The sequence below is a fragment of the Dama dama genome, chromosome 4 (genome assembly GCF_033118175.1).
Source record: "Dama dama isolate Ldn47 chromosome 4, ASM3311817v1, whole genome shotgun sequence".
NCBI classification, from domain to species: Eukaryota; Metazoa; Chordata; class Mammalia; order Artiodactyla; family Cervidae; genus Dama; species Dama dama.
This window is the reverse complement of record NC_083684.1, coordinates 8,136,040-8,163,200: the sequence shown is the minus strand read 5'-3', so window position 1 is coordinate 8,163,200 and position 27,161 is coordinate 8,136,040. Positions and strand designations below refer to the sequence as shown.

Here is a 27,161-nt window from a genome sequence, read left to right as displayed (position 1 = left end):
CGTCACTGGGGCGCGCCGCTTCCGGTCCCCAGCTCCGGAGCGAATGACTTTCCCCTCCCCGGGGCCGCAGCCGCCCCGGATTGCTGATCGCGCCGCACGAGCCGCCTCGTTCGCCAGCACCTGCGTCCCAGCCTGTGCCCGTGACCATGGCCACTGACTCGTGGGCCCTGGCGGTGGACGAGCAGGAAGCGGCAGCCGAGTCGGTGAGTTGGTTTCAGTCGTGAAAGGGTCAGGGGGCTAATTTTGGCCGGGATGAGATCCTGGAAAAAGTCACTCCCTGGGTTGGTCCGAGCCGGGATGGGGTACGTGTGGGGATGGAGCCTGGACCCTGAGCTGGCTTTTTTCCCCCACCCGCCAGCCTCCCCGGGTTACGTAAGCACAGGTGAGCGCTCCCATCGGAAAAGAGCCAGCCGCCCGCCTGTCTTCCTGGAGTCAGGATTGCACTTACCGCCCCGAACTGTAATAATCACCTATTTAAGTGTCATTTTCCACTTCCCCATCTGAGCTGCTTGTGTCCAGGAACCATGGCTTACTCATGTTTGTGTGCTTCCTCAGCTTGCTCACTGATGATGAATGATCCACTCTGTGGGCCCGGCAGTCTGTAAATCCTCTCGTGATCTGCTTAACTTTGTTGTGGGCCTGACATACAATAAGCAAGATATATGTTAAACGGTACTGTGTAGAATTAATTTTTCCCGCCTAAACACTCGCATTATGATAGTGCTTTGAACCCGCTCTGTTGGTACCTACTTCTGTGAATTTCTGGAGAACAAAGACTTAGTATTATTTTTTTCTATAAGTGATAAAAGTTTCATATGCACCTAAGGAGTCATTTTTTTCCTCCCCAAAGAAAACTGCTGTTTCTCTTGACATTGATCTACGATATTGACCGCCTTGTTCCCTGAATTACATGCTTGCTTTGCTACTTATTCAGTTTTCCGTTTTAGGTGTTTCTTGATTTTGACACTTTCATCCTCTTTTTCCCTCCACAGAAGCACACCTTCCTATTCCTCATATTTCCACTGTGATTTTAGTTAGATTAGTTTTCTGTGTTTATATATTAATAACTCAAATATTTTTCCTATACGACTTTTTCCTTGGAATTTATGTTTTTGTTTTGTGCTTATCACCAGTTCAACCCCAGGCTCTTTGCTAATCGTCTATGTTTATCTCAGGATGTCCCCACACACCAAGTATTCTGTCAGTTCCATTTCTCCAAGGTCTTGTAGCCTGTTTTGAACTGTACTAATTGCCCCAATTTGTTTTAGGGGCTGGAGGGGAACAGGGCAAATTTCTCTTTGCCCTCATTCAGGGGACTTGCCCCTCTTCTCTTGTACTGGATCCTTTCATTTCTTCATCCCCCTCTACATCTTTCTTGATTTGGTGGAGTCATATATCTATCAGCTTTCTGAAGGTGTATGGGAAGTCCATTTTTTAAGATACTGCATTTCTGAAATTAGCTTGTTTTGCCCTATTGTTTGAATAATAGTATTGCTGGGTGTAGCATTAATTGTAGGTTGGAAATTATTTTCCTGCCAATTAAAAAAAAGTTTTTTTTAATTTATTTATGGCTCTGCTGGGTCTTTGTTGCTGCTTGGGCTTTTCTCTAGTTGTGATGTGTGGGCTTCTCATCCCCACGGTTTCTCTTACTGCAGAGCACGGGCTCTAGGGTGTGTGGGCTTCAGTAACTGCACTTTGCAGGCTCAGGAGTCGCAGCCCCCGGGCTCGGGTTCTAGAGCACAAACTCAGTAGCTGTGGTCCCCGGGCTCAGTTGCTCCATGACATGTGGGATCATCCTAGATCAGGGATTGAACCTATGTCTCCTGAACTGGCAGACAGATTCTTTACCACTGAGCCACTAGAGAAGCCCCACTTGCCAAATTTTAAAGACATTGTTTTACTGCCTTCTAGATTTCTGTATTTGTAGTTGAGATGTCTGAGACCATCCTGATTACTGATGGGACCTCTTTTTCCCTTTTTAAGCTTGAAGAATCTTCTGTTTGTCTCCAGTCATCAGAAAATTCATGATAATGTGTCTTGATATGGGTTTATTTTCATTCATTTTATTAGGCATGGGGTGGGAACTTCAGTCTGAAAACTGTTGCCCTTGTGTTATGGGAAATTTTCTTGAAATTTTTCATTGTTGATTTCTTCTTTGTTTTTATTTTCACTCCCTCATTTCAAACTCTTATTAGCTGAATGTTGAATCTCATTAATTTTTAAAATTTTTAAAGTCAAGTTGATTGTGATATAATGTAAAGTAAAATTCACCTTGTACTACAATTCTGTGAATTTTGACAGAGGCACAGTCCTGTCACTACCACCATCAACATACAGAGCGTTTCCACCACTCCAAAAAGTTCCCCCAACTTTTTTTGCATTCACTTTCTTGTCTCTACCCTTCTCTGGCAACTGCTGATCTGTTTTCTGTCATTTTACTTATACCTTTTCCAAAATGTAGTATAAATGGTATTATACAGTATGCAAACCTTTTGAAAAATCTGGCTTTCAGTAGTTTGTTCTATTTTTATTGCTGGGTAGTATTCCATGTATGGGTGTACCACAGCTTGTTTAACCTGATGATGAACATTTGGGTATTTTCTAGTTTGGGGGTATTTATGAATAAAGCTGTTATACACATTAGGATATGCAGATTTCGGTATGGACTTATGTCTGCATTTCTCTTTGGTAGATATCTAATAGTGTGATTTGTTGGGTTATATGTTAAGTGTATGTTTAACTTTGTAAGTTATATAACAAACTGTTTTCCAAAGGGCTGCAGCATTTTGTATTACCACCAGCAACGTGTGAGAGCTCCAGTTGCTTCACATTCTCAGCAGCACAGCCTGGCCAGTTTTTTCCTCCATTCTAATAGGTGTATAGAGATATCTCATGAGGCTTTAATTTACATTTCCCTAATGACTTCAAGGAGATCCAACCAGTCAATCCTAAAGGAAATCAGTCCTGAATATTCATGTTGAAGCTGAAACTCCAATACTTTGGCCACCTGATGTGAAGAGCTGACTCATTTGAAAAGACCCTGATGCTGGGAAAGATTGAAGGCAGGAGAAGGGGACGACAGAGGATGAGATGGTTGGATGGCATCACCGACTCAATGGACATGGGTTTGAGTAAACTCTGGGAGTTGATGATGGACAGGGAAGCCTGGCGTGCTGCAGTCCATGGGGTCGTAAAGAGTCAGACACAGCTGAGTGACTGAACTGAACTGAATGACTAATGATGTTGTGTGTCTTTTTATGTGCTTTGCCACCTGTATAACTTCTTGAAGTGGCTTTTCAAATCTTTTGCCAATTAAAAAAAAAACTGATTGATGATTAAAAAAAATTTATTGTTTTCTTATTATTGAGTTGGGAGAATTCTTCATGTATTCTGGATACAAGTCCTTTATCAAATATGTTATTTGCATAAATATTCTCCCTGATTGAAACTTAACATTTTAATTTTCTTAATAGTACTTTTTGAAGAACAGACACTTTGAATTTTGGCTAATTCTAATTTGTCAGTTTTTTGATGATTAGTTCTTTTTGTGTTCTAAGAAATATACCTAACCCAAGTCCACAAAGTTTTTCACCTGTATTTTCTTTTAGAAGATTTATGGCTTTAAATGTCACATTTATGCCTATGATCCATTTTGAGTTGATTTTTTATGTAGTAGGAAGATTGGATCAACATTACCACAGTCAATTTGAGAACATTTTCATCATCCCAAACCCCCTGTTTCTCCTCAGCCCAGCCCTTTGTAGCCACTAATCTGTTTTCTGTCTCTTTAGATTTGCCTATTCAGGACACGGAATATAAATGGAATCCTATCATATGTGCTCTTCTGTGGCTGACTTCTTTCACTGAGCACATTTTCACGGTTCATCCATGTTGTTGCATATATCAATACTTAATTTTTGTTGCCAAATGATGATATATAGATATGCCACATTTTATTTATCTATTCATCAGTGTCCACTGATGGGCATTTGAATTCTTTCTGCTTTTTAGCTATTATGAATAATGTTGGTACAATCATCATGTACAAGTTTTTGTATGAACATACATTTTCAATTCACTTGGGTATCAGAAAAGTGGTATTGCTGGATTATATAGTAACTCTGTGTTTAAGTTTTGAAGAACTGCTATACTGTTTTCCAAAGTGACTGCATCATTGTATCATCTTTATTATTATTTTTATTTTTTAAATTAGTATCATCTATGAGAGGCTCTATTGTGTAGAAGTTAAGACCTCAGACTTTGTAACCAGACAGACTTGGATTTGTATTCTGGGTCCCTCACTTATTAGTTACATGACTTTTGGCAAGTTACTGAACTTTCTGTGCTTCAGCTCCCACATCTGTTAAATGGGGATAAACAGAGTACCCACCTCATTAATTTATAGACATGCCTGAAATAAGTGCTGTGTAAATAGTAGCTATTATTATGATTGTAGTTTTCTGTAATTCAGTTTCTTTGCAGAAATCTTTTAAATTACTAGTTCATGTTGTAGAGATTAGCTGAACCTGGATAAGTTTTCTAAGTTTACTTCATCATGCACAGGTGAATTATAATAGATCCCAATATTTTAAAACTGAACAAATGAGTAAAGACAGCTGTTTCCTTCTGTTTCGTGGAACTCCCACTGAGAACCTCCACAGGAATTGCATGATGTAGGTGACTGTGACATGTACAGTGCAAGGTTGTTGCTGTTTAGGCACTAAATCATGTTCAACTGTTTGCAACCCCAGCACTGTACCCCGCCAGGCTCCTTTGTCCATGGGATTTTTTCAGGCAAGAATATTGGAGTGGGTTGCCATTTCCTCCTCCAGGAGATCTTCCTGACCCACGGATCAAACCAACGTCTCCTGCATTGGCAGGCAGATTCCTTAGCACTGAGCCACAAGGGAAGCCCTTGTATTTTAAATATTCATCTAGCTCCATTTTTTGCTCATTTAAGAAAATATTAGATCTTGTTTGTGTTTACTTCCTTGTCCCTCTTTGTTCTCCTTGTTTCTTGGGGAAATTTCAATTCAGAGGAGGGCAAAGGGAGCAGGAGACTCAGGAGTAAGCCTCTGAAGTCTCCTACTTCACTATTGTGCGCAGAGCATTCCTTATTCAGTATAACTCCCTTACCATTAAATCTTCCTTCTTCTGTGTCAAGAATCCTCTCTTGGGACTTCCCTGGTGGTCCAGTGGTTGGGACTCTGCACTCCAAATGAGTGGGGCACAGGTTCAATTCCTGGTTGGGGAAGTAGGATCCCTCATGCTGCAAGGCATGGCTAAAAAAAAGCAAACAGAATCTTTTCTCAAGTAGCTTTTGAATAAAATGCAGTGTATAACTTATAGTTTCTGATTATTTTTACATATCTTAAAAACTAAAATATTAACTGAAGGCATTAAAAATGTAGATATTATAAGGTGGGTGTTTTGGCTTTTGGTTAATTTTTTTTTATTGCAAAGTGGTTTTGAATGAAGTTGCAAGAGAAACTGGTTCCTGCTTTTGGTCCAAGTAAGCAGAGCAATGGAAGAAATCTGAAGTAACTGGACTTAATCATAAGTTTCAGCCTTCAGTTCACTGACACTGCAGTGGATGATGCAGACTTCATTGTCCGGATGCTTTTGCTGTATAGGCTTTGAGATTGCTACAGCCACGTGAGGGCCAGGGTATGTTTTCAGAATCTGCTGGAACGTCTCCAGAATTCTGATACACTGTAATCAGAGCATCTTTTGGTTTCATTTACATTGTTGCAATGTATAAAGTTGATAGCATTTTATTTAACTATTTTATTTACTCTGTTAGCTTCAATTTTAACAATATACCAACAAAATAATAGGTTGTCCTTTTATCATTGAATATTACAGTAAAGGATATTTCTAACTTATACATCAACCCTGTCACTTATTTTAGGTAGCAGTTATCATCCTAGGAGTGAGTACTATTAACCCTGCTCTTGTAAATATTGCCAGTAAGTCCGTCTATTTGTCTTTTTTGTTTTTTAACAGCCTTGAATATTAGACTTAAACTAGGTTCATTGGCAGAATGTGGAAGAGTACTTCAGTGATGACTAGAATATGTTAAGCCTCAGATGGTAAAGCCTCTGCCTACAATGCAGGGGACCCAGGTTCGATCCCTGGGTCGGGAAGATCCCCTGGAGAAGGAAATGGCAACCCACTCCAGTATTCTTGCCTGGAAAATCCCATGGACTGAGGATCCTGGTAGGCTACAGTCCATGGGGTCGCAGAGAGTCGGACACGACTGAATGACTTGACTTCCACTTTCACATATCATGTGGGGCTTCAGGGTGGCTCAGTGGTAAAGAATTTGCCTGCCAAGCAGGAGACCTGGGTTTGATCTCTGAGTTGGGAAGATCCCCTGGAGAAGGGACCGGCTATCCGCTCCAGTGTTCTGGCCTGGAGAACCCCATGGACAGTCCACGGGGTCACAAAAAGTCAGACACGACGGAGTGACTTTGACTTTAAATATCACATACTGTGCTGGCCTCCTCATTATCTATTAGTGTGCTCTGTGTCCTTCAGAAATAATGAAGGGTTGTCACTGCTTTATAGTGCTTTCCTTATTTGCCAGTTTCCCTTCTTGCCAGCCTCTCCAGTGTCTTTCCCCCTTCTTCCTCTTCCCTCCATCCCAACACCAAAGTAGACAGACAGACACCAGAAACTCCTTTACAGTTTCCATCAATAGAAGTGAAGTTCCTCGATTCCCAGCTAACCACTCATTAAAAGTGTTTTCATTCCTCTCTCCACTTAGAAATAAACCTCAAGACATAGAAAACCTGTGCAGGTGGTGCTTTAAGAAGCAGCCATTTGATAATGGTGATTTTCATTCTTTTTCCCTTCTCTCCATGTCTTAAGCCCTACTTAATATTTTGACTAGAGCACCTGCTCTGTCCTTGATCCAAAGGTAAACTAAAAATAGAAATATCCCCTGACTTTATGTTTTGTTCTAGTCTTTTTTTTTCTTTTGGCTTTATTGAAGTATAATTGACAAATTTTTTTTCTTTAATCAGGTCACTTTAAATTTTTTTTTCATTTATTTTTATTTGTTGGAGGCTAATTACTTTACAATATTGTAGTGGGTTTTGCCATACATTGATATGAATGAGCCGTGGATTTACATGTGTCCCCATCCTGACCCCCCCCACCTCCCTCCCCATCGCATGACAAATTTTTATTATAATAGGGGAGATAAGTCCTTCGAGGGTATCCCTAACGGTGTTTGCTCAAAGCCCTGCTCAATCTTTGTTTCCGATGTCTTTCCTCTGTCCCCTCCTTCCTCTTCTGCTTCATCCTCTTCTGTGTCTGATTGCACAGCGCGCCACGGTGCTCTAGGCTGTCACCAACTTAAACACCAGACGTCCAGCACAGGGCACCCTGAATGAGAGGCTGTGCCTGGCGTGCTGCGGCCCGGGGCCTGAACACAGCCTGTGGCATAACCGATCCGCGCTCACCGATGCTTTTCCTCACAGACCTCCCACCTCAGCGTTCTCTGTTTGAAGAGTGACTGCATGTTCCAGTATCTTTTTAAATTTTCTTGTTTGAAACACGAGAATGACAACTCACATGGTACTCTATTGAGAGATTGTGAGAAGGTGTGTAATCAGAGCATTAAGCACACTCAAGTTATAATTGTTTCTAGGGATTGCAGTTAGGAAGTGTGGATTTTGAGCTGTTGTGTAACCAGTTTTTTCTACTGCTGTTGCTAACTCATGTCCAGCTCTGAAACCCCACGGACTGTAGCACACCAAGCTTCCCTGCCCTTCACTACCTCCCAGAGTTTACTCAAGTTCATGTCCGCTGTATCGGTGATGCTATCCAACCATCTCATCCTCTGTCACCTGCTTTTCCTCTCACCCATGATCTTTGCCAGCATCAGGGTCTCTTCCAGTGGCTCTTTGCATCAGGTGACCAAAATACAGGAGCTTCGGCTTCAGTACTGCTGTACTTGTAGGATATCTTGTTTATTCTCTCTAACGTTTAGTAAACAAAAGGAGCCCAGCAGAACAGCCTAATGAATATGCCCTAATGAATAAGAGGTCATGAGAGTGGTTCATTTCTTCCCAGCTTCACTGGGGGAGGCACTATTGATGCAAAATCTTTTAAGTTATTTTCCTGACACTTCTCCCCCCATATTCTCCATTTAGTTGAGCAACTTGCATCTTAAGGAAGAGAAAATCAAACCAGATGCCAATGGTGAGTAACTAAATGCTATTTTGAAAACAAAAAATGATTTCCTTTAGTATTTGTTTTAATATAACAGCTGGGGGAAAAAAATTATATATGTACCAGACAGGAGGCAGGCAAATACTGGCAGTTATTTAATTTGGGAATCTACAAACTGGATTGTTTTGTTATGCTTCATATAAATATGAGGATACCTAACTGGCTTATAAATTATTAAATGTATCACTAACCATGAAAATATACTGCCAGTGATTATTTTTTAAAATATTCCTGAATTTGAGATGAAATAGACAAAGTATGAGCAACCTGAGGGCTAACCTGTTGTGATTATTCTGAAGTCATATCTACAAAATCTAAGATGTCCATTGAATTTTTGTTCATGTATTTAAAGTTGTAAGGGAGAAAGTGTAACATTTACCTTACTCAGATCTTTTTCTGTATATCTTTATACAACTACAACACTGAATATACGTTTCTATTAATCAACCATTTATACACATAGACTCTTAATGGCACTGTGGTGTTTATATATTGATGAAATATGATTTGCATAGGTATATCTCTGTTGAGCATAAAGGTCATGTAATCATCTTTCTATAACATTTGAGAAATATTGATGCTGTGAGGGATTAATAGTTTCTGAGGTACAGTGAGAAGACTTGGAATAGGAAAGAACTGAAAAGTAAGCATCAGTTTTCATACCTTTGTTTATATAGTAACAATAAAATGTTTTCATCTGTGGCTTGGTTTCCTCATTTATTTTTTTGCTCCCCAGGCCTTTACATTTCTAGTGTCTCATAGAATTTGAACTGTCTCAGCTGTTGGGTATGGGATGTGATTTTGAATGATGGCCGCTTTGTGTCTGATAAAGGTGCTGTTGTCAAGACCAATGCTAATGCAGAGAAGGCTGATGAAGAAGAGAAAGGTAACCTAGCCTAGAGTTATATTATTATACGTGAAGTTCTACAGTCTAAGAGAATGGAATGTTAGGAGGTTTCATTTTTGCACTGTGACTTGGCTGTAGTTTAATGGAAGTCAGTGCTAGTATTCTCTCCTAATTCAGTCGGTAAAGAATCTGTCTGTAATGCAGGGGACCCAGGTTCTATTCTTGGGTCGGGAAGATCCCCAGGAGAAGGAAATGGCAACCCACTCCAGTATTCTTGCCTGAAGAATCCCATGGACAGAGGAGCCTGGAGTGCTACAGTCCATGGGGTCACAGAGTCAGACACGACTTAGCATCTAAACCACCCACCAGCACAGTGCTAGTAAAAATTTAATATAGTCATTGGTAAAGGGATTCTAGGGATTCTAGGAGGTTTATACCGATGCCAATGGACTTCCCTAGTGACTCAGACGGTAAAGCGTCTGCCGCATTATAGTGGAAGCGCAGAATTCATTGCCGGGGTTGGGAAGATCTGAAGAAGGAAATGGCAACCCACTGCAGTATTCTTGCCTGGAGAATCCCATGGACGGAGGAACCTGGTAGGCTACGGTCCATGAGGTCGCAAAGAGTCGGACACAACTGAGTGACTTCACTTTCTTTCTAAAGGGATTCTAATTCTTTACATTTTAGAGAAATTTTACTTTGAACAGATGATAAACTTCAGCAGCAGCAGGAAATATTCCTTGAATGATTACCTTGTGCAGGTCTTTATAAAAGAAATTTTAACTTGCATCTCCATTTTCTAATAAAATTATATTTGATATTTTGACAGTTTAACATAAATAACAAGATGCAAACAGCTTATCCGATATCAAGATACAGACTTTGTCAATTTGGTTTTTTCCCCCATTATTGTGATGGGGTTTTTAAAGTCATCATTTTAAAATTTATATTGGGTACATATTGGAGAGTAAATATTCGGGTTTTGAGAGGAGAAATCAGTAACTTCAAGAAAGGATAGTTGTTAGGAATAGAGTTCTGGAGAAGAATATGAGGCCCCAACAGATGATTTGAGTATCATAAACTTTGCTTTTAATAAACTATTTTAATTGTATTTATAAATCAGAACTAAACTCTACCTTGAATTAGGAGTCCCAGTACAAATATGTGTTATTGCTTAAAATACTGATGGCAGCTGAATTCAGAGATCATGCTGGATTTCACGGACACCTAAAAATCTTCATGCTTTTTTCCTACAGAGGACAGAGCCGCCCAGTCCTTACTCAACAAGCTGATCAGAAGCAACCTTGTTGATAACACCAACCAAGTGGAAGTCCTGCAGCGGGATCCCAGCTCCCCGCTCTACTCAGTCAAGTCCTTTGAGGAGCTTCGGCTGTGAGTAGTTACTTTCTGACTCTCCCCTTTGTGTTTAACTAGAAATTCTAGGCCTGTTAACACGTATTTTTTCATCACTACAGAACATTTTTAGCTAATACAAGTTTAATTTAAAAATTTAGCTGCTTTGGGTTAGTAAGTAAAATTTCTTGGTAATTTGTAAAAGCTTTAGCTACACACATGTATCGTGCCCTATTCACAGTTTTAGTATTGTTAGTTAGATCCTTGGCTTCTTTCTTCAACCAGAGACTGTGATTTTCATTCTGAACTGTTTTTCTAGGAAACCACAGCTTCTCCAAGGAGTCTATGCCATGGGCTTCAATCGTCCATCCAAGATACAAGAGAACGCATTGCCTTTAATGCTTGCTGAGCCGTATGTGTCCTGATGCACCTCTTTAACTTTCATTATTAAAAATATATACATACACACATGTCCATTTTAGAAAAGTTAGAAAACAATGAAAAATAAGAAAAAAGAAGAAATTTGTTATTTCCCTCCCCTCCACACTGTTAATATTTGGAGTAGAGACTTCTAGATGTTTTTCTATGTAAACTTGGATTTGTATACTTTTCACTTAAAGGAAACATATAAAATGGTTTAATGCTTTTTTTGATATGATAATTATATGATAATATTTCTACGTTGGTAAATATATATACATTTATACCATTTATATACACCATGATTTCATTATATGAGTAAGTAAAATATATGTGTCAAATGTAGATGACAAAAACTAAACAGGGATTGAGGCGATCAGAACAGTACTGTCGCTAACATTGTTTTCTGGGGCAGTGCTGCTCACACTTTCAGAGGCATGTGAAACTCGTGGGACTTTATTAAAATGCAGATTCTGGTTTCAGTGAGTCTGAGGCGGGGACTGAGGCTCACCATTTCTAAGACGCTTCCCAGTGTTGCTGGTGGTGCTGGAGTCAGACCACACTTTGAGTAACAGGGTTCTAGAACATAAGGAACTTTTTATAAAAATTGATCCCTACATTACATATGATTATATAAAATTGCATAAAATCTTAAATCCTGAAAACCCCTTTCCCTATTTGTCTGAAAACAGGTATTGTAGGTCTGTATCTTCTCAAAGTTTTTTATGTCCTGTGTCACAATAGTGATATATTTTTTTAAATGACATTTTGAGCATACTTAAACATGAATAAATGGAATATTTATTATATTGTTTCTAATTGCCACTTGTATTTATGGATCTTGATGCTTTCATAGATGCTCACTGTTAGACTGTCAATGTTAGAAGAGCTCTGAGAATTTTCTAATACTTGTCCTTCATTAACTTATTTATTGAGGACTTGGTTTGTGACACATACTGTACTAGGCACTTAGATACATTACTGAACAAAGCAGACGAAAATTCTTTCCCACAAGGAACTTACATTCTAGTTTGGAGTATAGATTTATTTTTATTAAAAATAAATATATAGTATGTTTAAAGGTGATAGATTGTAAATACAGTTAATGCCACTGAATTGTATACTTTAAAATGGCAAATTTTATGTTATATATTTTACCACAATTTAAAAAAAATTATTAAAGTCATATACCAAAAAGATTGACTTATATACTTTAAATGGATGAACTGCATGGTACATGAATTACATCTCAATAAAGCTCTTTTTTAAAAAGGCAGTAAGTGCTAAGGAGAATAATAAATAGAGCATGATAGGAGGGGGATTGGGAAGACCAAGATTGCAGTTTTACCCCCAATGTTTTATTATGGAAGTTTTCAGACATACAACAAAGTTGAAAGGGTTTTATAGTGAACACCTATATATGCACCTCCTAGATTCTTTCACTGACAGTTTCCTATGTTTCATCATGTATCGGTCCACCAGTACCTCTTGTTTTTTAAGGCGCTTCAAAGTAAGTTGCAACTTTAAATCACGTAGTAGGGTGGACTCTCATTAAATAGGTAGTATCTGAGCAGACACTTGAAGGAGAGGCGAGTTGGTGTGCTGTCACCCACGGACAGCTGTCCCAGGCAGTGTCTGGCTGCTGCAGAAGCCCAAGGACGAGAGCATGGCTGGTGTGTTCTGAGCAGCTCTGGGGCAGCTGCAGTGGTGGAGTGGAGTAAGGGAGCTGGTAGCAGGTGAGAACGGAGAGCTAGCGGGGAGCCTCATCAGGTGGGACCTTGTAGGGCACTGTAAGAATGTTAACTTCTACTCTGAATGAAATCTGGAGTGCCTGGGAGGTTTTTGAGCAGAAAAGAAGAATCACTCACTGCTATGTCAAGAGTAGATGAAAGATAAGAAGTGCTTCAAATCCCACCATAAAATCTTCTATCTGTGAAGCTAGCACATGTAACTCTACTGCAGAAGCCAAAGCCGCCTCCTGTCAAGCAAGCTGAGATACTCATTATTTAATTAAGCTTTATTCTTCGTTTTTATGCACCGAAAGAATACATGCGATTTACACTCCTGAACAGTTTGTTTTCTTGTGCAGCCCACAGAACTTAATTGCCCAGTCCCAGTCTGGTACTGGCAAAACAGCTGCCTTTGTGTTGGCCATGCTCAGCCAGGTAGAACCAGCCAGCAGACACCCCCAGGTAAGGGCTTGGTGAAGCTGGGTTTTCTAACTCGTAACTAGAAGGGAAATGCCATTTGGTGAATTAAAAGATGAGCTATGTATTACTTTTTACATCAACTAGAACCCCTTAAGTTGAGCACAAATAACATGGTTGATCTTCCAATAACATCAAAAATCCTTTTTCCCTTTCAATGACATGCCAGTCCTGGGACAGTGCTTACAGGCTAGGCTCCTTTAGCTGTAGGAAAAAGCTCCTTAATCTCTTATAATCCATTAGGAAGTTCTGAGCACCTTCTGAATAAGAGAAAAGGAAGCTAATCTCCAGCTGGAATTTCAGATCCCTGCTCACATGTGGTTTTTGGTACTCCAGTGGCCAAATGGCTGTTCTCAAGTGTCTACCCAGCCAGAGTTCTGACCCCTGAGAATTGTACTTCTGACTTTGCAGCTTAAACAGTCAAATGGTGTGCACTCTGTATATTCTTCCCTTCGGCCTCTGCTGGAGGGATCATTAAGTCCTAATAGTAATTCCCCATTGCATAACAGTGAGTGTCTTGAATTCTCTCTGCACTCTTTCCCTACCAGTGTCTGTGCCTCTCCCCAACATATGAGCTTGCCCTTCAAACGGGAAAAGTGATTGAGCAGATGGGCAAATTTTACCCTGAACTGAAGCTAGCTTATGCTGTTCGTGGCAATAAGTGTGAGTATGAATATCTGATCCTAGTTAATTAAGGTAATAACTTTTTATTTTGAAAAATCCCAAAACATATGCAGCAGTTGAAATTTACAATAAAGACATGTGCCTTCCACCTAGATTCGAAAAGTTAACATTTTGCCATATTTGCTTTATGTGTATTATTTATATCTTGGGGGGGCGGTGGTGGTGAATCATTTGAAGGTAAATTGTAGGGGACTTCCCTGGTGATCCAGTGGCTAAGACTCTGAGCTCCCAAAACAGGACGCCTAGGTTCAACCCTGGTCAAGATCCCACAAACCACAACTAAGTCTGCATGCCACAACTTAAAGAAAAAAAGGTCCCACATGCCACAACCAAAAAGATCCTGTGTGCCACAACCAAGACCCAATGCAGCCAAATATTATTAAAATGAAGGAAAACTGTAGACATTGTGACTTTTTATTTCAAAGTAATTCATTATGCATTTCATAGTAAGAGCATTCTTCAGCATACCCACAATAACATATTACAACCAACAAAATTACAGATTCTCTGATAACTAGCATCTTTTCCATTTTAATTTCCTTCCTAATTGCTCCAGAAGTGTTTTTTTATGGTTTTTTTGTTGAACCAAGACTGAAGCAGTATATATGCATTACACTTGATTGTTGTATCTCTTTAGTTTCTTGCAGGCTAGAATAGTCCCTTCACATCCCCACCCACACCCACCCAAACTATTTTACATTTGACATTTTGAGCAGACCAGTTGCTTATAAAATGTTACAAATTCCGGATTTGTTTAATAGCCTAATTTTTAAAATGTCATTATTAGAGTAAAAATGTTCTAGAATGTTCATGGCAATTAACTCTGGGAGATATTTTTTTTTTTTTTTCTTTATCCACTCTTTCTACTTTTGCTTGTTTCACAACCAACTAACTTTGAAAAAGTCTACTTGTGGGGAAAAGCAAACCCAGGCTAGGCAGAATAATGCTAACAGACAAGAAATATAGGTATGAAATCCTTGAAAGAGGTTGATGATTATGGAGAATGTAAAAGAATACTACTGAAGAGGTTTTCATCTCATGGTTCATGCCTTTACCAAATCTTCAGCATTACTGTCTGTTTTTTGTGTGTATGTCCATTAAATACTATAGTGCTATCCTGACCTTGCCTTAAAATATTAATGCAAACATCAAAACAATTGCTTTAAAATACATCATAACTTTAAAATTGCTTGGACAGTGAAGCTGGCTTTGCCATGGAAATACCCATGAAACAGAACACATCTTGTCTCCACAGTGGAAAGAGGTCAGAAAATCAGTGAGCACATTGTCATTGGCACCCCGGGGACCGTTCTGGACTGGTGCTCCAAGCTCAAGTTCATCGACCCCAAGAAGATCAAGGTGTTTGTTCTCGACGAGGCTGACGTGATGATAGCCACTCAGGGCCACCAAGATCAGAGCATCCGCATCCAGAGGTAGGCCCTCGAGCCAGGAGGGACTTCTCGGCTCCCGACCTGCAGTTCCTGCTCCTGTTATCTCACACTCCCCTTCTTGCCCCTGCCAGGCTCTTCGCAGCTTTCAGGGGCATTTGTTTGATGGGCCATTTCTGTGTCAGCAATGAGCACGCCCTCCGCCTGGGTTGAGGAGGGAGACTCAGAGACTCTTGATCACCCGTCCCTGCCCCACGTCTGCTCCCCCTTCCTCCCCAAAGCTGCTCCCCGCTGCCCCTTCCTGGGGATGCAGGTCATCAGGCCTGGGGAGGCTGCGTCCTGGTCCTTCCAAGGAAAGCCCGGGTCAGGGTCATGCCGGACACCTGGGCCTCCCCTTGCAGGATGCTGCCCAGGAACTGCCAGATGCTGCTTTTCTCTGCCACCTTTGAAGACTCTGTCTGGAAATTTGCCCAGAAAGTGGTCCCCGACCCGAACATCATCAAACTGAAGCGTGAGGAGGAGACGCTGGACACCATCAAGCAGTATTACGTCCTGTGCAACAGCAGAGACGAGAAGTTCCAGGCCTTGTGTAACATCTACGGGGCCATCACCATTGCTCAAGCCATGATCTTCTGCCATGTGAGCAGCAGCAGCAGGAGGCGGCGGTGTCCCGTGGCGGGGGGGGGGGGGGGCGGCCGGAGGACGTGGCCCCGCTGCTCCCACTCAGCCAGCTGCTCTTAGTGCTGGGGACCGTGTTAACTGCCTGTGGCTGGAAAGGAGAGAAATCGGTCCCAGGACATAGTCTCTCAGGTTGTAATGAGTTGTAAGGGGAAGACTGAAGAGCTAAACCTTCTCCGATCCCTACTTCTTAGAGATTACTTGGGGGGAAAAATTCCAAATAACTTCCAAGTAAATAATTTTGAAGTATTAAGAATGTAGATTATTTCAGAATGCAGACCTTTGGCTCAAACCACAATAACACTGAGATCATTGATGTAATTTATCCCCCCAAAATCATGTGGCTAAAAAATATTCAGAAACTTTAAGCCCATCTTGCTGACTGAACTCAGTAGAGCGTTCATGTGTGTCAACAGCAAAAAAAAAAAAGCCACTTTTCTGCAGGTGTCTTCATTTTCTTTTTACAGGTGTCTTCATTTAAAACACTTCTTTTCACTCCAGACCCGCAAAACAGCTAGCTGGCTGGCCGCAGAGCTCTCGAAAGAAGGCCACCAGGTGGCCCTGCTGAGTGGGGAGATGGTGGTGGAGCAGAGGGCTGCGGTGATTGAGCGCTTCCGGGAGGGCAAAGAGAAGGTTCTGGTCACCACCAACGTGTGCGCCCGCGGTGAGCGGAGGCCGGGTCCTGGCCCGCCAGGCTCGGGGCGGCAGGGGGTCTTCGTGTGTGGGAGGCTGCGGTGGTTTGGGGGAGATGCTGTTTTGTGGGCGAGCCTGTGGGGGGCTCTCAGCCGAGGAGACCGTCCACAGAAGCCGGGAGTGCTGGCTGCTGGCCGAGGACGGCGCCTGCTCTTCTTGGCCCCAGTGCGGTGTCAGCTGCGTCTCCAGATCCTCGGATCCAGCAGGGGCTCTCTGGCTGATGCCGGAATTTGGCCAGCACCGGGACGGCCCGTCCTCTCCCTCTGGGTTCTGCCACCTGCCCGTGTCCCAGCCCCAGAGCTGGCCTGTCCCAGACCCTGCCTTCCGCCTGAGCTGGGTGAGGGTGGGCCTGACCGGGCGGCGGCGATTTCTGTCTCCCGTGCTCACTCGTGTCCAACTCTCCCGCACGCAGGGATCGACGTGGAACAGGTGTCTGTCGTCATCAACTTTGACCTCCCCGTGGACAAGGATGGGAACCCAGACAACGAGACCTACCTGCACCGGATCGGGCGCACCGGCCGCTTTGGCAAGCGGGGCCTGGCCGTGAACATGGTGGACAGCAAGCACAGCATGAACATCCTGAATAGAATCCAGGAGCATTTCAGTGAGTCCCGGGAGGGCCCTGGCCCTGTCCCGGCCCTCGCCTTCCCCAGGACAGGATGGTCTCCGTGCACCCGGAGCGCTCGGCCGGGCCGCCACCTCGGGGGCGCAGGGAGGCCTGCGGCGGGGGGCGGGCCCGTCCCAGGGAGCCCCTCCCCTGCCTGCGTCCCCCGCGATCTGTGCGGGGCTCTCTCTGAAGCCGCCTTTCTCTTCCCTCAGATAAGAAAATAGAAAGACTGGACACGGACGACTTGGACGAGATTGAGAAAATAGCCAACTGAGAAGCCCCTGCAGTCTCTGTGCCGCCCCCGCCGCGGACACGAGTGCTTCCACGGCGCACCCTGACTGTTCCCGCGAGGATGACAGCACGAGTAGACAAACTGCCTACCTCATCTGAAATTACGTTTGGACTTGACAAAAATTGTGCAAATGATGGGGGAAGGTAGAAAAAGAAAATTGTTTACACAACTTTTGAAGATTAGGCGTGAATACACAGAAATTTACCTTTTGGAAATTCTGTCTGTTTTTTGGCCAGTGTTTTCCCCATCATAACCACAGTCCAGATGTTGTGGCTGGCTGTTTGCTGAGGAGTCTCAGTGGCAGCCCAACCTGTTGTCTGCTTGGTGTTCAGGACAGCCTCCAGCCCTTACAGAAGCCTGACGGAGTTGAGGTGAAGAGCGAACAGCGAGAGACCAAGTAGGTTAGGTTGTGAGCCAGTCGTCATGCTTGGGGTGTGGTGTGAGAAAGCAGAGGAGACCTGTAAGCTGCTGCTTTGAACTTGGGTTGGGACAGCTCCTTTTGAGTGTTTTAATCCCCTTCTGTCTGATGGCTACAGCAGGAAGGGATTTGCTAAGCATGACCCAAAATGCGAACCTGGCATCTTTGGTGTATACAAGTCTGTTGCAGACCATGGCCTGTTCTCAGCAGGTACGATCTGTGTAGAATGCACACCTGATAATTGGCGGATCCCTTGCCTGTGCTTGAACAGTCCTTTGGAGGAGCCATCATGGAGAATTAGTGGTAGTCCTTGCTTGCCACACAGCCTGATATTTCAGCATCTTTTTTACACTCCTAATATCACCATGACCTCTTAGCAGCTCCAAGCAAATAAAAGGTAATCTGTTTTGGAGAAACAGTGAACACTGTGTTTCAAGTTGCTAATGGCCAGGCTTAAGGCAGCTCCAAAAGTGACCAGCAATAGTCACAAATGCTTGCTTTGCAGAAAGCAAGTTTGTTTGTTTAAATCGGAGCTGGGGAATGGTTTCAGAAATTCGCCATCTTGATTATAAAGGAATTCCGAGTGTCTGCGTCCATGGTGCTTGGGACACAAACAGGGGCAACTAAGAGACACGGTGGACTCAGCCATTTCTCTCTCCAAGGCCTCTGCTCCATCCTCACTCGGCATCGCGTGCATAAGTCAGAGTAGAGAATAGGAATGGACACCTCCTCATACCCAACCAAAGCTGTTGGTGCCCAGAGTGACGGAGCAAAGATGACATGAAACCGAGGTGCAAGAGCATATGAAACCCCAGCCCAGAGGAGTCCTCTCCAGCTCTTTGACAGAAGGGCCACTTTGTCTAGAATCAGGCCTGTAAGAGATTTTCCATGATGAGAACTATTTGAATCCCAGGCCTTTCTTATAGGCATTTCTGTGTTTTAGGGCCAGATTTGTCTCCTGGGAAGGGAAAGGGCCAATGCCAGCCTCCAGGTATTTTCTTTAATCTGACCTTACAGATGCTGCAAAGAGAACCACAGACCACCAGTCTTGCCATGTTCCCCTATAGGCACTTGACGGTGTTGAGTCTGTGTACTTCCAGCCAACTTTGAGCCACCGTGGGAGTCTTGTTAAGAAGAGAAGAAATTTTACAAAAGGTCCTGCAGACCAACCCTGAAATAACTTAAAGGCAATAATTAAAGGAGCACAGACTCCTCCTGAGGCTGCAGGCTGAGTATACCCCACCTTCTCACAACACAGATGACCTGAGTAGCCCCAAATCTGAACAGGAAATGGGAAGGAATATGCTTCAGACTCTCCAACAACAGGAATACATGGGTATCTGAGAGAAATCTAGGTCAACAGTTCCTTATCTGGGGGCTTGGACTCCTAAGAACTCACTGGATGGGTTCCATGGAGTTTATGCTGTATTTTGTTTAAATGTGTTTTCTTGAAGAAAAACTCTCAAAAGAGTATGTGTCTTTTTAAAAGGTAAGACTCACCTTATGGATGGCTCTAGATGGTCCCCCCAGTGTCACTGCCATCCATACTCATTCCCGCTAGTGCCTGGGTTCAGGGGGGTGATGGGCCACAGCTGCCTCTGTGACCTTGTGCCATTTTGAGACACCAATGATGTAAAAATGTATTGAATCCCTTAATGAGCTTCAGCCCCCAGAGTGTCTTTTGCTGTTTTTAGTAAGTTCTTATGTATTAAATGATAAACTGTGCCCTAGAACAGAGAAACTTGCTTGAAAAAGATTCTGGCCCAGTGGAAAATTCTGGATATGAAAAAAAAAAAGAAAGAAAATTCTGGATATGTTCATTATCCATAAACAATAGATTTTAATGTATTTTTTTAATGTATTCTTTATTGATGCCTAATGGAACTAATTATGACGTGTCCATGTTACTAAGACATCATTTCTGAGTACAAAAAACAGCAGCATGTTTTCGTTGCTGGTGCTGGTGAAGATTTATGTATTATTCCATAGACTAGTCATCACCTGATAGTACTATCCCATTTCAGAGTTGACACTGCTCCAACATGAGCAGCTGGGATGTCTCCACAGGCCACGAGCCCTACTCAGTTACCAGAGGGCTCCTTACCTTCCTGTTTTTCTTGCTGGTAAACCAGAGGCTGCTGGCTAATTGGAAAGAAGGCCGATGCCAGCAACACCTACTTACTGTTGTTATTCCAAAAACAAATTTGTGGCTCTTAAAATTTAGGCACACTAGGCAGCAATAATTTTGGGGAGAAACGCGAAGGTTTGGAAAGAACAGATGACATCAGAGTTGAGTCACAAACGAATGACTCATGAAGTTATGCCTGTCACCTTCGCCAGGAAGGACTGGCCCGTCTTCTTCACCAAAACCCTCAAGCTATTGTAGATTTCAGGGACTCTCTTCAGGTTTCCCTTGATCCTGAACATAGATAAAAGGTTCTCAGGAACCCCCCGCACTTTATCTGACTTTGCTTTTCCGCTTGAGAATAAATGTTCCTTATTCTGTTGACTGACTCAGGTTGCAGCATTTTCTAAAAATGACACAGTGGAGAGGGAACCTGAAGGGCTGATGCTAGAAGGCTCCAATACCCAGAAGAGCTGTTCTGCCACTAGTATTCAGCAGAGCAAGGGGCTTTTCCTTAGCCCTAATTGTAAAGTGGAGAACAGGAGTAGGTGGAGAAAAAGAATATTATATGAAGCCTGAGAGTGATGGCTGTCTGGGATGTCAGCTGCTCAGATGAGACACTCACAGTCTCTGCTTTATCCATATCTCATAGGCAGAGGTGCTTGGGTGGCAGATCTTTTATGCAGCCCTACAGCCAGCTTCTTCCAGAGGAAGAAGGGTGGGGGGGTGCGTACTATTTAAATGGAACTCTCCTGGAAGTACTAGTACATATTTTCTGAGTCTTTACAACTGTTATATCCTCATCCATAGGCCTCCTGTATTGTTGGAATTCTTCAATTGGAGAAATGCAAAATAGTCTTAGCTTAGCTTAGACCCTGGTCTAGATCACCATTGACATCTGGTCTACACTGGTCCGTAACAGTGTTCTGCTTCTACTTGGATTTTCCTCCAGTTCATTTGTCACATAGCAGCCAGGGTAATGTTTGTAACGTTTGAGTCTGATTATCCTACTCTCCTCCTTAAGTCCTCCAACCCTTACTTTCCATTTTCCATAAGTGCAAACTGGGTAACATGTTTTGTGTGTGTGTGTATATATATCCCTAATACTTTATGTACTAGGCATTCCTCACTTCCTTTACTTTCCCCCTTGTACTCGACGCCAATTCCATCCTCACCGAAATTTCCTTTTGTGCTGGGATATGCCTTGGTGAAGTTAGTGATCTTGTGCATTTCCCTCTCCAATTTCTCATTTTGAGGCCATTATTTCCTCGCCTAGCCAGCCCACTTTGAAGCAAGAAAAAAAAATTCAAAGGAACTGTCAGCACTTATGGATGAAGCTAAGAATGTTTCACCTCCAGGATTCTAGCTAAGATGGGCATGTGGAAAGAGTGAGTAACTCGGGCTGCAGGCACTCAGGGAACAGAGCGGAAGATCAGAGGATAATTCTTCATGCCACCCCAGGGCGTCACCTGCAGCCAACCTCCTGTTCAAAAGTGCTGAAAGCCCCTCGCCCTCGACAGAGCACAGGAGAGCTGGGCACCCGTGTAGGGAGAGGAGCCTGGGCGGAGAACCTCTCCCCTCTGCCAAGTGACCAGGTGCACCAACTGCTGTGGTTACCCCTCTGCTTCGAACTCTTCTCCCAGTTCTTCCCTCCTTCGGTCTCACTCCTGCAAGTCCTTCCTCTTTCAATAGAAAAACCGCTTCTTCAGTGTCCCTCAGTGCCCTGTACTGATCTCTAGGGTGCCCTGTACTGGTGTCTGTACTTCCCGACTGACATTACTGTCAGGCAACATTATACATAAGGACTTGCCTCGTGGTCCAGTGGTTAAGAATCTGCCTGGCAATGCAGGGAACACAGGTTTGATCCCTGCTCTGGGAAGATCCCACATGGTACAGAGCAACTAAGCAGATGCACCACAAGTACTGAAGACCGCATGCCCTAGGGCATGTGCTTCACAAGAGAAGCCACTGCAATAAGAAGTCCACGCATTGCAACTAGAGTAGCCTCGCTGGGGCACCACTAGAGAAAGCCCGCACAAAGCAACGAAGACCCAGAGCAGTTACAAATAAAGTAACTCATTAAAAAAATAAAGGTCTTCACAGAGGCCTTCCCTGGTGGTCCAGTGGCTAAGACTCCACTCTGCCAATGCAAGGGGCCCAGGTTTGGTCCCTGGTCAGGGAACTAGATCCCAAATGCCACAATTAAAGAGTTCGCAGCAACCAAAGATCCTGCATACTGCAACTAAAAGATTTCAATGAAGACTGAAGATCCTGTGTGCTGCAACTGAAACCTGTCAAATAATTTTAAAAAAAAGTCTACACAGAGACGTCTTTGGCGGTCCAGTGGTTAACACCCCCCGCTCCGGGGCAGGAAGTGCACATTTGATCCCGGGCAGGGGAGCTAAGACCCAACATGCCACAAAAAAAAAACATAAAGCAGGAGCAATATGGTAACAAATTCAGTAAAGACTTTCCCAAAAAAAAAAAAAATTCTACATAGATTATTTACTCCTGACAACAGATGTATTAGGATTCCTATTCTACAGATCAGGACATAGGCACAGAGGTTAAGTCACATGCCCTATAACACACAGGTCAGAAGTAGCAGGACAGGCTCACCCCTGGGCAGTCTGGCTCCAGGACCTGCATCCTTAGCCACTAGGCTGCACCTGCTGCATAAACAAATACGCACATGTTTGGGACTACTTGTTTAGCATCTGTGTTCCCTTGAGATGAAGCTGAGTAAGGCTGGGAGGTGGGTAAAATCAGCCATCACTGAACTTCTAGCTGTCAGCAGGCATGTTGCTGCTGTTAAAGTGTGTTAATAGTGGAATATATTTTACATATTTTCTTTAAAAAAATTATCCCTTATCACTTTTTCATACAATTTTTAAAAACCTGTTTGATATTTATAAATTAGTCATCAGACCTTTGTAGGAAAAATACAAACTTGGTCTGGCTCCTGCCACTATTCCTAAATTATTTTCCAAATCTTACAGGATTCCACTTCCCCTTCCCCAGTACAGGCATCACAAGGAGAAGGGACAGTAACTCCAAGAGCAGAGCCGCCATCCTATAGTGCCTGACACACAGTCAGACCATGGTGCCTTCTCCTAATAAACAATGTAGCCTCAAAGCAGTAACTCCACTAATGGTGAGGATGCTGGGTGTTAGACCAGCTACTTGGGAAGACAATATGTACATAATGTGTGCATGCCCTTAACCACTTGTTTTGATGAGTGGTTAAGAACCGAGAAAACATTCTAAGCCCTCCCATTTTTAAAGTAAATTTACTACTACCTGTATTTTTTATTGCAGAAGGCAATGGCACCCCACTCTAGTATTCCTGCCTGGAAAATCCCACGGGCAGAGGAGCCTGGTAGGCTGCAGTCCATGGGGTTGCTAGGAGTCAGACATGACTGAGCGACTTCACTTTCACTTTTCACTTTCATGCACTGGAGAAGGAAATGGCAACCCACTCCAGTGTTCTTGCCTGGAGAATCCCAGGGACGGGAGAGCCTGGTGGGCTACCATCTATGGGGTCGCACAGAGCTGAACATGACTGAAGCGACTTAGCAGCAGCAGTATTTTTTTATATTTTATTTTCTCATTATACTGTTTTATTAATTGGCATATACACAGGTTGTAATGCACAAATATTAGGTGTATGATTGTTCTGAGTTTTGACAATTGTATACATGTTTCAGTTCAGTCGCTCAGTTGTGTCCGACTCTTTGCGATCCCATGAATCGCAGCATGCCAGGCCTCCCTGTCCATTACCAACTCCCGGAGTTTACTCAAACTCATGCCCATCGAGTTGGTGATGCCATCCAGCCATCTAATCCTCTGTTGTCCCCTTCTCCTCCTGCCCCCGATCCCTCCCAGCATCAGGGTGTTTTCCAATGAGTCAACTCTTCACATGAGGTGGCCAAAGTATTGGAGTTTCAGCTTCAGCATCAGTCCTTCCAATGAACACCCAGGACTGATCTCCTTTAGGATGGACTAGTTGGATCTCCTTGCAGTCCAAGGGACTCTCAAGAGTCTTCTCCAACACCACAGTTCAAAAGCATCAATTTTTCAGCACTCAGCTTTCTTCACGGTCCAACTCTCACATCCGTACATGACCACTGGAAAAACCATAGCCTTGACTAGACGGACCTTTGTTGGCAAAGTAATGTCTCTGCTTTTTAACATGCTATCTAGGTTGGTCATAACTTTCCTTCCAAGGAGTAGGCGTCTTTTAATTTCATGGCTGCAATCACCATCTGCAGTGATTTTGGAGCCCAAAAAAATAAAGTCAGGCACCGCTTCCACTGTCTCCCCATCTATTTGCCATAAAGTGATGGGGCCAGATGCCATGATCTTAGTTTTCTGAATGGTGAGCTTTAAGCCAACTTTTTCACTCTCCTCTTTCACTTTCAAGAGTCTTTTTAGTTCCTCTTCACTTTCTGCCTTAAGGGTGGTGTCATCTGCATATCTGAGGTTATTGATATTTCTCCTGTTTAACCAACAATTAAGATCAAAACATAATTAAAAAAAATTTTTTCATTGTTATCTAATGGGGGTGCAGCTGCTAACAAAATCAGTACTCACAAATGGTAGATAGAAAAGGTGCCTTTAATCAGAATGCCAGCAATCTGGGGAGATAGTGGATTCAGTTTCCCCAAAAAACCATCTCCAAAGACTGCGTGGCAATGAAACTTTTACAGGGAAGCGGTATCAGTCAATCACTGAGACGGGGGGTTGAGCTGTTGCCATTCCCCACAGTGTGCAGGCTCCTCAGCTTCTCTTTCTAAAAATACAAGAATCTTGTGGTTCCAGCTACTTTTATCAGGCAAGGATTCTTTTGCATTTCTTTTCTTTTTAAAAATTTATTCATCTGGTTGTGCTGGGTCTTAGTTGTGGTATGCGGGATCTAGTTCCCTGACCATGGAAATTGCTCTCCCACATTGGAAGAGTGGTTTTAAGCACGGGCCCACCAGGGAAGCCTCCTCAACTTTTCTTCTTCTAGCTGTAATGCTGTTCACACACTGATCACACAGTTTGGGAGATTACTGAAGGGGAAGCTAGGGAAGAGATCTGGTCATCAGTTACTTACTTATTCCTCACTTCTACTTCTCTGATCTATAGAAAGAACCAACAAGTTAGGCAAGGTACCGTTTGATTAGAAGATTTCAAAGGTGTGCTTGGCCTGGAGATGAGTAGAGCCTGGGGGTGCCTGGTTTAAATGTTAAAGTATAGCTGTACTAAAGTGACAAGAGAAGAGGCTTCCTGCTGCGGCTGGCTTCCTGCAAAGAGCTGCTTACACTGAATCTCATATAAATGGATTATACATTTATGCATCTTGTGTCTGGCATCTTTCTTTCAACATAATGTCTGTAAGATTCTTCTCTTTCATCATGTGTATCAGTAGTCTGTTCCTTCTTATTGCTGAAATGTATTCTATTTAATAAATATACTGAAATTTATTTATCCATCATCCTGTGATGAACATTTGAGTTGTTTTCAACCTGGGATTATTATGAGTAAATCTCCAATGAACATCTGTGTGCAAGTCTTTATGTTTCATTTCTCTTGGATAGTAGCTAGGAGTAGAACTGCTGGATCACAGAGAAAGCACAGATTTAACTTCTTGAGACACTGCAGGACAGTTATGTGAAACCACTGCACCATTTTATATTCTCTTGAGGGGCTTGTGAGAGCTCCAGGTGCTCCTGACAGCTTCCTTGCTTGACCAGCATTTAGTCAGGCTCCGGAACCTTCTCCTAGGCCCATCTGTGCATGTCTTTGTAAGATTCAGTTTTAGTGAGAACCACCCACCCTTGATATCTCATCACCCTTAATCTCTGGTCAGGTTCTTCATTCTCCACCATCTTCCAGGTGATGTCTGATCACCCTTTCCTGTCTTCAGCAAAAATCCTATTAAATTGGCTTAACAAGAATTCTCCTTACCCCTGATGTTTCCTTTCAGTAATTTTCCATCCACCCCCCTGCTCCTTGACAATAAATTTCCACTTGCCCATGCTGTATTTGGAATTGAGCCCAATATTTCTCCTCTGCTGAAAATTCCATTACAGTCATCCTTATGCTTATGCCAATGGTCCTGAATAAAGTTTGCCTTATCATCATTAACAAGCGTCACTGAATATTTTTTTCTTTAACACTCCACAACTTTACCAACACATGGTGGGTCAATCTTTAATTTTAGTCATTGTAGCCAGTGTGCAGTTGTATCTCACTGTGACTTTGATTTGCATTTCCTTAATAACTAAAGACTTTGAGCTCTTTTTCTTGTGCTTAGTATTTATTCCCTTATAAACCGGTCATATCATTCACACATTTTGATATAAATGTTGCAATGATTAGAAATGTGCTCTAGAGTAATATATTTTGAATTAAAAGCTTTGTTAGTCTATTCAGTCATACATTAAAAAGTATTTAATGAGAATCTACCATGTGTCATACACTTTTCTAGGTTTATTAATCAGCTGAGATTAAGAAAGATAAGATCTTTGCTCTTGTCTGAAGAGTTAATATTTTAATGGGGAAAGACAAAAAGTAAATTAGAAGCAAACAAGATAATTTTGATGGTATAGAAATGCTCCTTGAAGTGTTATCAACTAATAATAAAACATGCAAAACAACTTACATCCCTGAGGAGGAGGAGAAAGGGGACTTAGGTAATTTACCTGATATGAGATTGACAGACTATAATAACATCAAGTTGGTAGTTGTGACGTTTAAAAATTCTTAGCCGTATAAAAAGTCAAATTTAAAACTGTACATGTACTTTGTTTAGGACTATATAAAACACCTGTGTTTATGGACAGAAACTAGAAGGACCCCCGTTTGCTTTGTGGTGGAATTACGGGGGCTGAAGGGCTTTCGGTGTCGCTCCGGTTTTTGCTGTCTTACCTGTTACCTCGTTCGTAACAGCAGAAACCGGGACCACAGTTTTCTTCTAGGACTTTCCTTTGTGCAAGGCCTTACAGCTCAGAGACGCAAACACTACAGGATGTGACAGACTTAAAAATACACTGAGGTGTCTGCAATGTGACGTGAGGCAGAAAAGTGAGGGCGTGGAGTTTCACTCCACAGAACTTACGGATTTTAAGGCACGACGAGGCCGCTCCTGAGGCAATCAGCAGAAAAGGCGAGCTGACGCAGGAGGGGCGGGGCGAAGCCCCAGCGCGGCGCGGAATGGTGAC

The 27,161-nt window shown here is 42.8% G+C and overlaps 1 protein-coding gene and 1 long non-coding RNA gene across 2 annotated transcripts; one reads left to right on the top strand and one right to left on the bottom strand.

Moving 5' to 3' along the window:
* LOC133052832 (ATP-dependent RNA helicase DDX19B) lies at nucleotides 1–17,625 on the top strand. Its single transcript, XM_061137669.1, has 12 exons — nucleotides 1–203; nucleotides 8,163–8,211; nucleotides 9,074–9,127; nucleotides 10,345–10,480; nucleotides 10,761–10,853; nucleotides 12,951–13,053; nucleotides 13,617–13,731; nucleotides 15,008–15,185; nucleotides 15,542–15,779; nucleotides 16,320–16,482; nucleotides 16,924–17,115; nucleotides 17,331–17,625. Exons 1-12 carry the CDS (start codon nucleotides 147–149, stop codon nucleotides 17,390–17,392), a joined length of 1,440 nt encoding a protein of 479 aa, XP_060993652.1. The 5' UTR covers nucleotides 1–146; the 3' UTR covers nucleotides 17,393–17,625.
* Nucleotides 190–27,144, bottom strand: LOC133052843 (uncharacterized). Its single transcript, XR_009692078.1, has 3 exons — nucleotides 27,059–27,144; nucleotides 5,137–5,282; nucleotides 190–639 (listed from the first exon to the last, which is right to left on the bottom strand). It is a non-coding gene; the product is annotated as an uncharacterized LOC133052843 (long non-coding RNA).
* Between the last annotated feature and the right edge of the window lie 17 nt (nucleotides 27,145–27,161).